The following is a 13,005-nucleotide window of genomic DNA, read 5'->3' on the forward strand; positions in this document are numbered from 1 at the left end:
ATTTAGTCCTTCACTCACTTAGTTTATGTTTTATAATAAAATAAATTACTGCCTTGGTCAGCATAGTTAGTTTTTCATAATCATGGAAACAAGGCTTAATGGAGTTATAATTGGACATTTTCCAAGGCTGATGAGGAAAATTAACAACTGGAAAGACTTGAAGAGGAAAGAAATACACAAAGACGAACAAGAGAAGTTTCTGAGAAAATGTTTGGAGAGAGGCACAGTGCCTAAAGGATTAAAAATAAGTAAGAAGGGAGTGATTTGCAACACCAGGAGATGGAGGATATTGGTTCAGAAAATGGAAAAAGAACTGATATGGAATGAAATAAGGGCAAGAAGAAAGGAGATAAAGATAATAAAGGAGAACCTGACAAGAATTGAAAAAGCTATTGAAGATGGTCTCACCATTTTTACGAGAGAATATACATTTCATGAAATGAAAATCTGGCAGGAGAAATTTAGAGAGAAAATGAAAATAAAATTGAAGAAGAAAGGAGAGGGACTAGGATGGAAAGAAGAAAGAGGAGAAGAGGAAGAAGAAGAGGATACCAGAAGAAGAGTTGTGGTAATAGGGAATGTAGATCTAACAAAAGAAGAGGAAGCTTTTTTAAAACTAGGCAGAGGTTTCAAAGTTAAAGAAAGAAATGTAGATTATGAGGAAGTTATATATGACATTGAAGAAGCAGTGCTCCATATAAAAGAAGAACCAGAAAGAGACAAGATTAGAAGAAGAACAGCAGCCATACTAAAGAAAGAAATGGGAAAACAAGGAAAAGTAGATAATTTGAGTCAAAAAGAAAGGGAAGGGATGAAGAAAATCAAAACAAGAAATGATGTGGTGATAGAGCAGGCAGATAAAGGAGGAGCAATTGTGGTGATGGAAAGAGAATGGTACGAGAGGAAGTTTGAAGACCTAAAAGAAAATGGATATGAGGAGATTTGTGGAACAGGTGAAAAACAATCTATAAAAGAAAGAATCATTAAAGACTGTAGGAGGAGTGGATTCAAGAAATGCATAAAGGAGACAGGAAGACTACCAAGTTTGAAAGGCTTTCCAAAGATACACAAAGAGGAGATAAAGTTAAGACCAGTAATGAACTGCAGAAACAATATTTTGGAACCCTTAGAAAAGAAATTAATGAAAGTTATTGAAGTGTTAGTAACACAGCAAGAAAGCAGAGCAGTTAAGAACAGTGAACAAGTAGTAGACCTCATAAAAGGACTTAAGTTAAATGAGATGAAGACGACAATGTTTAGCTTAGACGTGAAAAGTATGTTCCCGAGCATCAAGAGGGGACACGTTTTGGACATTATTAAAAAGAGAATGGGACAAGAAATTATAGGAGAATGGGATAGTGAAAGGGTAGTGAAGGCGCTGGAAACCATTTGGAATAACGGTTACAGTATAATGGGAGATAAAATAATGTTAATGAGTGAAGGACTAAATATAGGTTCCAGTCTAAGCCCAGCATTGGCTGAATTGGTTATGAATGAATGGGAAAAGAAAGTGATAGAAAAGGGAGGTGACAAAATGGTTCTGTTTTGCAGATATGTGGACGACTGTTTTGGCATTTGGAAGGGAACGAAGAGGCAGCTTGACATTTTTGCCAAAGAAATTCAAGATGAAGAAAGAGGGATATTATTGGAACTTGAAATAGAAGAAGAAGACAAGTTAAGCTATCTAGATATATTGATGAAAAGGGAAAGAGGACAAGAAATTGAAACCGCTTGGCATCAGAAGAAGTGTGCAGCAGGGGTATTCTGCCACAAAAGAAGTGATGTAAGTGAGGTGACAAAAAGAAATTTTATAAAGAATATGGAGGACAGAATCAAGAAAATATGCATGAAAGAATGTGAAAAAGAAGGCAAAATAAATAGCCTATGGAAACAGCTGGAAAAAAATGGCTATGAGAAGCAGGATAGACTGGACATAAACAGAAGAAGTAAGAAAACGGGCAGGGGAGAATTAGAAGAGAAAGAAAAAGAGGAGAGAAGGTTTGGAATAAGGAGTATGGGGAAGACCACAGAAAAGATATGCAAAGTGCTTAGAAAAGCAGGAATTAAAACTTACAGGAAGGGAGGGAGAAGCATCTTAGGAATAGCGAGGAATGCTAACAAGAAAAAGGAAAACAGAGAAGAGGAAGAAGAAGGGATTATCTACGAAGTAAAATGTAAAGAATGTCAGAGTGTGTACATAGGAGAAACGAAAAAAAGGCTGAAAGACAGGTTGAAACAACATAGGGATGATGTACGACTTAAGAGAGAGAGAAATGCAATATTTAAACACACGAGAGAAACAGGACATGACATAGAGTGGGATGAGGCTAAGCAGATAGGAAGGGAGAAGAGAATGCTAGTGAGAAAATGGAAGGAAGCCAAGGAAATAGAGAAGAAAGGCGAAGAAGACACAATGAACTGGAATGGGGGACTGAAGTTAAACAAAGAATGGAAGAAGATGTTGGAAAGAGTGGAAAGGACAAGAGAAAAAGAGGAGAGGAAAAGGAAGAAAAATGAAGGGAAAAGAGCGTGAGATTAAATAGTCCAACCACATTCTATATGGAAGTAATTGTGTTTAGCCTTTTAGGTGAAAGTAAAGTTGGAAAGTGAAAGTCATCTGCTAGAAAGTTCCTAACAACTTTCTAAATAGTCTGGAGGGAGTAATGTTTGTGTATATATATTACCCTTCTCGTTGTATCTGGTTACTTTTGTACTTGATACAGAGTCTGAAGAAGACCTTGCTAGAAGGTTGAAACGTTACGTTAGTTTATGTTTTATAATAAAATAAATTACTGCCTTGGTCAGCATAGTTAGTTTTTTTAGAAAATATATACATGTTTAATTTCATATCATTTTAAAGGGAAAAAAAATCCCCTCTCAAAAATGTTCATGATGCTCATGATGCCATTATCCCCTGACCATCATGGGCACCCCTGCATTGAAGTTTCAGATTTGAGCACCTACTTGGGCATGGACTTTTCTTTAGGTGTGTTTGCTCATCAATTTCATGCAATCATCATTATCAAAGAAAAAATGATGTAATAAGAAAAACACTGTATGCTGAAGGTATCAACAGTTATAAAATTATATGAACATTTTAGCAAAACTGATATTTTGATTGTTCAATTTTGTTTAGGATGCTACAATAATCTATGACGAGATTAACTATTTGATGCGTAGACACTTTGATCAATATGCCCAGTATGCACTGAGAGATCCTATGCTGTTTGGAGATTATCGGAATGCTCTGGTGGAAGAAGAACCTCGTTACTATGAAGACATTCTTGATTATGAAGCTGCACATGCTCTTTTCCAAGAGGTAAGCTGGTGGAATGTGTGTGTACTCTGCTTTGTAAAGATATTCCATTCTTTGAACTGTTTAAGTAATAGTTATGTATGTGCGTGGTTATTTTCAGAGTTATATGGACTTGCTCTGTAGCTTCTCTTTCATGTGCAGAGGAAAAATTGCACACTTGAAGTGGAACTTCAAGATTTCACCATGCCTTTTATCTGTAACAGTTCACCAGTAACATAACTTATAACAAAATTATTGTAAAGAGTTAAGGAGAGAATTAAGTAATAAATTGGTAGAACAAAATAATTTAATGTTTCCAGTGTGTACACCATTTTTTTTAACTGTTGTGCAGCTATATCCAATTGTGCATTCAGAGAAGATACTTGGAAGGGGTGACATTTCTTCGGATACCTTACCTAAGTGGAAATCTCTGGTGGCTATTATATCATGCTAAAATAACAAAATTTATGCCAACAAATGTTTATACTATGTGTGCACCAACATTCAGTCTTTCTTTCTTCATATCCCTCATTGTCTTTCTTCTTTTCTATTACTCTCTGCTTCTTTCTCTTTCCATTTAGCACTCGTTCTCTCTCCATATTTCTTTCTTTCCTTTTTCCTCCCTGTCTTCTCCCCCATCTCTCTCAATCAATTATTTTTAGTAAGATTGTGCAAAACAGGCATTTATTGGCATAGGTTAAAAACAACATGAAATTATTTTTAAACATTAAAGTCTACACCAGGAATTACCAAACCAAATATCGGGAACAACTGGTAGCTTGCAGAGATATTTTCAGTGTATTGTGAATTTTTAAGCCACATACTACATGCTCATTGTATTCCCACTGTCAGGCCTGTACCCAGGATTTTCTTGAGGGAGGAACCAGATCCGTGCTATATGCATATTATATATATATATATATGTATATAGTGGCGGCTATTTAGGTGGACCTATAGGCAGTAACCCACAACTTTTTTTTGCCCCCATACTATGGCCTCTTAATGCTTGTTTACCAAGAGAAAATAACTACCCTCGCCCTCATCCACTTTCCCAGTTTTGGCTCCCAATCACTGATACCAGTCAGAAGTATTCAGATAGTTCTGAATTTATTTCGCAAATTAAAAATGTTTTTAGATTTCATATATTTTCTTATATTATACCAGAACCATTGAACAGCCGTGATAATTCTGTGTTTAGAAAATAGTATATTTATAAATAAAATTATACGCATTAGCAATTATTATTACAATAAATAATTCTAAATGTGAGTTATCCTATAGCCTGCTACAGGTTAACCAAAGAGAGTGCCAACCTGGTGCCAAAACTGGATGGGGAAGGACATATTACTTTCTCTTAGTAGACAAGTTTCAGTTTGTTTTTGTTTTAGGCCCACTTTTATGCACAGATAGACTAATTGGGACTGGACCTACAGTTTAAAGTGGGATCCGAACGACTATGTGCCTCCACCGAGTCTGGATAGTCGAGGCTTAGCATTAAGAGGACACAGTGCAGGAGCAAAAGTGGAAATATTAGTGTGGGGGGGGGGGGTAACTACCCACCATACCCCTTCAATCGTCGCCACTGATCGTACCCTTGCATCAATGGTAATATAACTAAATGTACCCAATATCGCAGACTGCAGACTTCCGGAGACAGCTTCCCTACACAACAAACACATTACACAAGGACAAAATTGAGATTTTCACAAGTTTGAAAAATCATCGATGTTATTTTCTTAGCGTTTTATAGGTTTACATTTATCATTTCATGGCTCGAGGGGGGGGGGGGGGCATGGCACCCATGGCCCCTCCCCTCGGTACGGTCCTGCCCACTGTAGATGGTGGACAGCCCAGCAAATATTTTGAGAAGTAAAAATAACAACACTAGAATCATTCTCAATGTAATGTGCACTAAACCTTGGCATTGGCAATCATTTATGTACCCATTAAGGTAACACATTTTAAGCTACTAATCAGCAAACCTGAAAGAAGGACTCTGTCTGTCTGTCCATATCACTATCTAAACAACTACCAGAACTATGAAGATATATTTTGGTGGACATTACCAAATAGTAACTCCTGGCAACTTTCTCCTGAGATTTCGGCTTGTGTATGGGACTGTAGGTCACCCACCATTGTGAGGAAATTAAGGAGCTACAGATGTGTAAGATAACCCGGTCACGGAAACCTACAATGACGACTGGGAGTTCGTCATGCTGACCCAAGTCACACTGTATCTGGTTGGATGATTACTCACCTTGGCAGGTGGGAGTGAGGCTGGGAGTCGGTAGGTAGACACTGGCCCTCACTGGCCCTCACTGGCTGTTGGGCCATGGGTTATTATTTATTAACACCTGGCATCATAAGTTAACTTAATCCACTGCTGTCTGCGAGAGAAAACAATCAATGTAAAGTGTCAATATTTCTGAAAGTAGTGCTGGCCCCTGTGGCAAAGTGGTTAGCACATCACACTTCGATGCCAAGGGTCTTGGGTTCGAATTCCGGCTTGGGCATGGATGTTTGAGTGTTCATTCATCAATTTCATCATGTCATCACTCATCCTCATCTTCGCAAATTAGCCAAACGTGGCACAAAAGCGAAGTAAAATAAAGCAAAGCAATCAATTAATTTCTGAAAGTAGTAAATCTGATCTAAAATTTTCTAAAGTTAATTTTTTAAACTGAATTTGTATTTTAAAAACTTTTTACGCCATATGCTGGTATGACCCTGGTAAAATCCGACTTACCTTGTAGGAAGAAAAATCAAAGAAATTAAAACTTAGCTCCAAACTTTCAGCCCTTACTCAGGGCCATCATCAGGGAGGTAAACATGCAGATTTGGAGGAAGGAAATTCTAATTTCGCCCTTCCCCTGCCATTCTCAATTTATTTCTGTATTATTCTGTATTTACATTATGGTATGGTGCTACTGATGTGGCTTACTTTTTTATTCATTCTGTGTAATACACAGTGTTTTTTTCTGGGAAGAAAAAGTAGTACAGTACACTTCATAAGTTCATTTCTGCAGTGACAGTCTATATTGATGCAAGGTTAATAACAAGAGTTCATGGAAAATTTTCACTATATTCATACACAATTGTACATTTCTACATATTTCTCCAAGGAATCCTGGGTTGGATACATGCTGGCTCAATACATAGGTTTGGATTTCACTTTAGTAAAATGAAGGTAAAGTCCCAATTAGCCTAACTGTGCATGGAGTGGACTTAAAAACAATGGACTTAAAAACAAAATCAAAGAAAACAATGATATATTTGTCTATATTTTGTTAACATGAACAATTGTCACATACATGGCCAATGATGTTGAGTGTTTGTTTCTTTGTAGCCATGCCTTCAATTTCATCTTCTTATCACTTACTCTAATTAATTTATTGATTTGGTTTATTTTACTTCGCTTTTCTGCCACTTTTGGCTAATCGTGAAGATGAGGATGAGTGACGATATGATGAAATTGATGAAGATCACTCACGAAGAACACCTATGTCCAGGCTGTAATTCGAATCTGGCACTCCTGGCATCATAGCACACTGTGCACTCACATTATCACTGTTAATATAAAGAGACAGAAAAGCAATATGAAATCAGAAAAAATAAAGCAAAGACAATTGTTTGTTTTTATTCTTACTCATGATAAATTCCATTTTGCTAAAAATAGATATTACAAATCTGAAATTATTTTTCACAGATTTTAGAAGAATACAATGAGCATTACACCAAGATGAATTTGGTGCTGTTTAATGATGCACTTGAGAATCTAACCAGAATCCACAGAGTTCTCCGCATGCACTTGGGACATGCACTGCTTGTTGGCGTGGGAGGCAGTGGAAAACAAAGTCTTTGCCGTTTGGCATCTTTTGCTGCAGGTAAGTTGTACTTTAATACATAGGAACCTCGATTTTTACATTCACCAGAAGACCAAGGCAAGAAATCTTAAAATTGGGAAATTGTAAAATGCAGGAAAATTTCATACTTTGGACCTAAAAGGGATGAGGAGACAGGTGAGTGGAGAAGGTTACATAATTTAGAACTACATAATTTGTATTCATGTCCAGATATTATTAGAATAATTAAATCAAGAAGACTTAGGTGGGCAGGCCATGTGGCACGAATAGGAGAGGAAAGAGGAGTTTACAGGATTCTTGTTGGGAAACCTGATGGTAAGAGACCTGTAGGAAGGCCAAGACGAAGATGGAGGGACAACGTTGAGATGGACCTAGGGGAAATCGGTAGGGATGGAAAAGAGTATATAGAACTTGCTCAAGATAGGGAAAGATGGAAGGCCTGTGTTGCTGCAGCCATGAACCTTCGGGTTTAAGAAGGCTAGGGAGTTAGTTAGTTAGTTAGTTAGGAAAATTTCATAACATGCTTCTGTATTGGGACCATGAAAAATTGAATGTATAATGTGAGAAAAATATAAAATCCATGAATAAATTTGACGTTTCACTGTATTATATATAATCTAGTTTCTATAAGAATGAAGTTAATATAAACAAATTCACATGGCTTCTGAGAAATCCTATTGGTTGTTTCAATAGCAGCTTTGCAGGAATCTTGCATGTAGGAATATTGTGCATGTGATGGGTGTAATTAGCTGAGGGATCAGGATTGACTGGACCTACCTCCGCTTGAACCCCCAGATCTCTTGTGCATTCAGATGTGAGGGGGTCTATGCAATGATCACAAGTCAAACTCATCGCTACTGTGAAAGATGAATTGAAAGAATTAGAATTTTTTTGAAAGGACTTCTTGAGTTGTTGTTTTAAGTCCACTTTATGCACAGTAAGGCTAATCGGGACTGGACCTACAGTTTAAAGTGGGATCCGAACCACTTGTGCCTCCACCGGTATCGAACCCGGGACCCCTTGATTACAAGGCGACGACGCAACCACTGCACCATCGGGGAGGCCCAAAAAAAAGGACTTCTTACTTAAACTTTTGTCTACCTTATATGCACCTGTTTCACTTCAAAGCAATTCCCCAGTTGCAGAACGAAGTGAATTTCCTTTGGATTGAGACAGTGCATGAGACCACATTCAATATTTTTCCACATATGACACATTAGCCAACTCTCGCCTATACGTGTTCAGGAACAAGCAGTTTTCTATTCAAGGATTCTTTGGCAAGTTCTGCTCACTTTCTTCGGTCTTTGTGGACTAGTCTCTATTTTGGGATCCCCACGAACAAAAAGGCCATTGGCCATGTGAAAAGGTATCTGTGTGTTAGGCATAGTTCTTGGAATTTCAAGTTCCTGAGCTAATCTCCACTTCTTTTTGCAAATTTAGAGTTGGGTATAGGATACAATTATTGTGCAGAGTAGAACAGTCTGCATTTGAGCAGGTATATCTTGCCATCAGGAAATGCATGGGATCATTTTGTTTGCATTCATTTTAAATAGAAAACATTTACCAAAAGTATATATTGAAAGCAAAGTCACGCCAGAAGATCATTGTACTGAAGTATGTAGCCTGATTATGAATCAGTACACTTGTAAGTTTCACTTCTGTCCTTTTTATTTACTATTTTTTCTGTGCTAAAGTACATATTGGTTTCTTGAGCCTAGTGGTGGAGTAACCAACTTCTCTCAAGGGAATGTTGGGAGAGTGGGGTTGACCGTCTCTTTAGTTCCTTAATTTTTAAATGTCAAAGAGAAGTGTCAGTAGTTATTTATATGTTCATGAACGATTTATTGTTAGCTGGGGAAGAGTGATCAACTGATTGTTTAAAGATATGTAAAGTTGTGAGGGGTGAAAACATCACCACATGGTTTCTGGTGCAATATATTTTGTTCACACTGAATGTTGAGTTTTATCAACAACATACAATATTCTATTCTATTTAGCAAAGGTTTTAAGTTGGGGAAATTGTGTAAATTCATGTCCTGTAAGAATGAAACATGTTAAGGAATGGTGCATAACTGTCCACGTGACAACTACATGTAGTATAATATTTTTCTACATCATCATCTGTTTCTTTCATGATGATGACTGATTCTTAAGTGCATATTCTTCATCAATGTATGCATGTATTATTAACACACCATATACTCTACATTTCCATGTGTAAGTTTAATTAAGCTCTTCTGTATAAAGTTATCTTTAGAATTGTCACTTTATTTTTCTTGCTCAATAGAGAGTCTTTTATAGCTAGCAATACCATCGATGTATTTGCAAATGATATTTTGTTTTCTTTTTAGACAAAAAAGTTCAAAACAAATTTCTTGGGATCCATCCCAAGTAACCAAAAGTGATTGGCCCAACGTTGGGCCAACTGTACTGAAAATGGTTGGCCCACTATAGTACAAATTATTTATGAAAATAAAAAAAATACAGCACTTTGTCAGTCACATGGTATCATTGTTTTGAAGGCATCGTACCTTCAAGTGGTAGCAGAAAAACCTTCTAGAGTTTACTTAGTTTTCCAACTTTCATGGAATTTAGTCTAAACATAACATTGTTTAACCACCTTCACAATAATAACTGTAAGAATGTTCTTGTTCTACTACAGCAAAAGAGACAAACAATAAGCCATTCCCAACACATCTTTCATTCATGGCGGCTGACAAAGGACTGGTGAGTGACTGCAAGTTAAAAATAGCTTCTACTTTCATTAAAAATATATTATATTTCCAGTATGTGCTGTGACTGAAATATTCGAAAAGAAACACTGTTACATGTCACTTATTTTACACTCTAGTATTTACAGTATAATCCTGAAAGTTTTCTTAGCATGAAAAAGTTGTTTTTAAAATTGATTTTGACTCACTTTTCCATGGTTGGCCCAATGGTTGTGGTTACTTGGGATAATTCTGTAGTGTCTGTTTAATACTTCAACATAAATTTCTCTACCTTGTGAAGCTTGATTCTAACATGATTTTGTTATGTTAAGAAACAAAATATTTTTATAGTAGAGGAATGAGAGACACTTGAGACAAGATTATTATTATTATTTTTTTTCTGTGGATGCCTTATGGGGTCAGAGTTGTTATTTGCACTCAGATATTAAAGAGAAGTGTAAGTTAAGATATCTCAAACATATGATAGGGACCCAGATTCGATGCAAGATGCATCAAAATCTATTCTTGTCCCAGTGCATTTAGTCAATTTCACTACAACTTTCTTAACAGATAATTTGGAAATATATTTGTGGCATGTGTACATATATTACATATAGTTTTAGAGATTGTTCAGAATTATCATTGTAATTATATATTTATTTTTCTTCCTATTTGGCAGGTTGTGAAATATTCACCATTGTTCTAAGCAGAGGATACAATGAACAAACTTTTAGGGAAGATCTGAAGAGACTTTTCAACCAGCTAGGTGTCGAAAAGAGGTCAACTGTATTTCTTTTTACTGATTCCCATGTGGCAGAAGAAGGTAACATATGTGTAATTTAATTTATTATATGAGGGGATGCTGAAAAGTTTGTATCCCGACCAAGTTCCCAAACTGTTTAGAGGAAGGTCACATTATGTCTTGAAAGTACATATCCTTGTACAAATACCAAAATGCATTGCATAATTGACAGGCTTTCTTGTTGTTTCAGGTTTATTAAGTGACCATGTCTGCTCAGCAAGCAAACTCAAAACGGGGGTCCTGTTTCTCCATGACAATGCCCCTGCCCATCGAGCGGCAGCAACACAGCAGAAATTGCGAGACCTGGGCTTTCAGTATCTTGATCATCCAGCCTGTTCCCCCGATCTGTCTCCATTGGACTACTTTCTGTTTCCTCAGCTCAAAAACCACCTGAAGGGACGCCATTTTGCCTCAGATCAGGAGCATTGGTGCGAAGAGCAAACTTCAGTGGTTTGCAAAAGTTGGAGCACCGGGCCAGAAAGTGCATTGAGCCTCAAGGCCAGTATGTTGAGTAACTATGAAGTTTCATCATTCCAACTGCATTCCTTCTATGTCGGACTACGAACTTTTCAGCATCCCCTCGTATGTGTAGTTTCTATTCCTGTGTTTATTTTAGTGATTATAATAATATAGCAGGAAACTAAGCAGTGGACTAATTGTGTGAAGTTACAGGTTCCTATCCTGATAACTTATCATATCTATCTTCATAATTTTATGTTTCTCTGGTAGGAATTTAGGAACAATGGCAGCCATGTGAATGTAAATGTTGGAAGCTGTACTGAGAACATCGTGCATTGTCACAGTGTGAGGCTATGCATGGAAGATCTTCTCGTGCTCTGTAGAACAGGAGCTCTTCACTTGAAGGTCATAAAAATGTTCCCCCAGCCATGTCGAACAGTGTTTTATGACCAAAGGGCAAGATAAGGGCCTTAAGGCCTATAACAATGTACCATTTGAAAGCATTAATAATCCAATTGGCTAACTTATTCAACCCCAATTGTGCTGATGTATGAAGTTTTATTGTGAAGGCTTCCTAAGCTGATCTCCAATAAACTGTTTTATCTCTTTCTACAGTACACTGTGCTCATATTTTGGGAAAGGAGAGACGGGGTAGTAAATACACTCAGGGAAACTTAGTATGCACTTTTCCGTGAAACTGTTTTTTGCTCTATTAATTTTGTTTGTCACTGCCACAGGAAACAGCTTTGTGGAAAAATGTGTACTAAGTTTTTCATTTCCTAGGTCCTCCTTTCCTTCTTCTTCCATCTGGTCCCCCGCTTAATACCTTCTTGGGCACTCTGCAATCTTCCATTCGCCACACCTGTCCTAACCATCTAATTCGTCCACACTTAATCTCTTTTAACAATATCCAGATTATTATACAGTTCTTGTATTTCTATGTTTGTTCTTATCCTCCAGGTTTTGTTCTCTCTCACTGCTTCGAAAATTCTTCTCGAGATTTTCCTTTCCCATCTTCTTAACAGCTCTTCATTCCTTTTCACTAAGGTCCAGGTTTCTGACCCATATGTTACAATTGGGCATACAATTGTTTTTTTGTAGCTACTGGTAGAGCTGTGTGGTGTAGAATCGGTCCTTGTAAGGGCCTCGTCCTCATGTTCGTTTTGCCAGGAAAGCTATAATTCATATTTTTGATAACAATGATGTTTGTCCAAAAATAATTTTACAGGATAATGCAATTTTCTAAAACTTGTGCAAGCAGTTATTCCACATCTTATTCTTTTTTTGGCTAACACCAAATTTAATTGTTACGCCAAAGAAGACAATTCTCTACAACTTACAATCCTCGTTTTTTATTCTTTAGATTTTGATTTCTTTGAGAAATTAACACGGCTTATTTTCATCATTACATTAACACATTCACACCTATCTCTGGGAGAGGCATCTAAACCAGCAGCCCTGTCCTTTTCTGAATCCAAACTTACTTAATAAAAATGGTTACACTGTTAAGCCTAGTTTCCATGTTAATAAAACATTAAAATGCTGACCAAGGCAAACTTTTATAGTATAAAAAATATACACAAAAACGGAACGTTTCCACCCTGAAGAAGACCCTGTTAGAGGGTGGAAATGTTACGTTTTTATGTATATTTTCTTTTATACTATAAATGTTTTCCTTGGTCAGCATTTTAATGTTTTATTAATAAAAATGTTTCCACCACTTTGAATTTTCGAGTTTTTCAAAATGGCACCCTGGAGGTTGCTTTTTTGCAGACTTTTTCAGCCCAGTGTTTAAGAACATGACCTCTTCCAGGTCTCCTGCTGGTGTACCCCACCAATGACCCCCCCCCCCCCATTGGTCCTCCAAGGATCCGA

At 37.0% G+C, this 13,005-nt stretch overlaps 1 protein-coding gene across 2 annotated transcripts in view; it reads left to right on the top strand.

Moving 5' to 3' along the window:
• Window positions 1-13,005, top strand: part of Dhc98D (Dynein heavy chain at 89D) — a 519,777-nt gene that overhangs the window by 294,592 nt on the left and 212,180 nt on the right. For both annotated transcript variants that reach the window (XM_083131330.1, XM_083131320.1), the window contains 3 exons: window positions 3,137-3,319; window positions 7,002-7,179; window positions 10,549-10,692. In XM_083131330.1, the coding sequence (XP_082987456.1) occupies window positions 3,137-3,319; window positions 7,002-7,179; window positions 10,549-10,692 (505 nt within the window). The remainder of the gene's footprint in view (window positions 1-3,136; window positions 3,320-7,001; window positions 7,180-10,548; window positions 10,693-13,005) is intronic.

The sequence above is a fragment of the Lepisma saccharinum genome, chromosome 1 (assembly GCF_977018435.1).
Source record: "Lepisma saccharinum chromosome 1, izLepSacc3.1, whole genome shotgun sequence".
NCBI lineage: Eukaryota > Metazoa > Arthropoda > Insecta > Zygentoma > Lepismatidae > Lepisma > Lepisma saccharinum.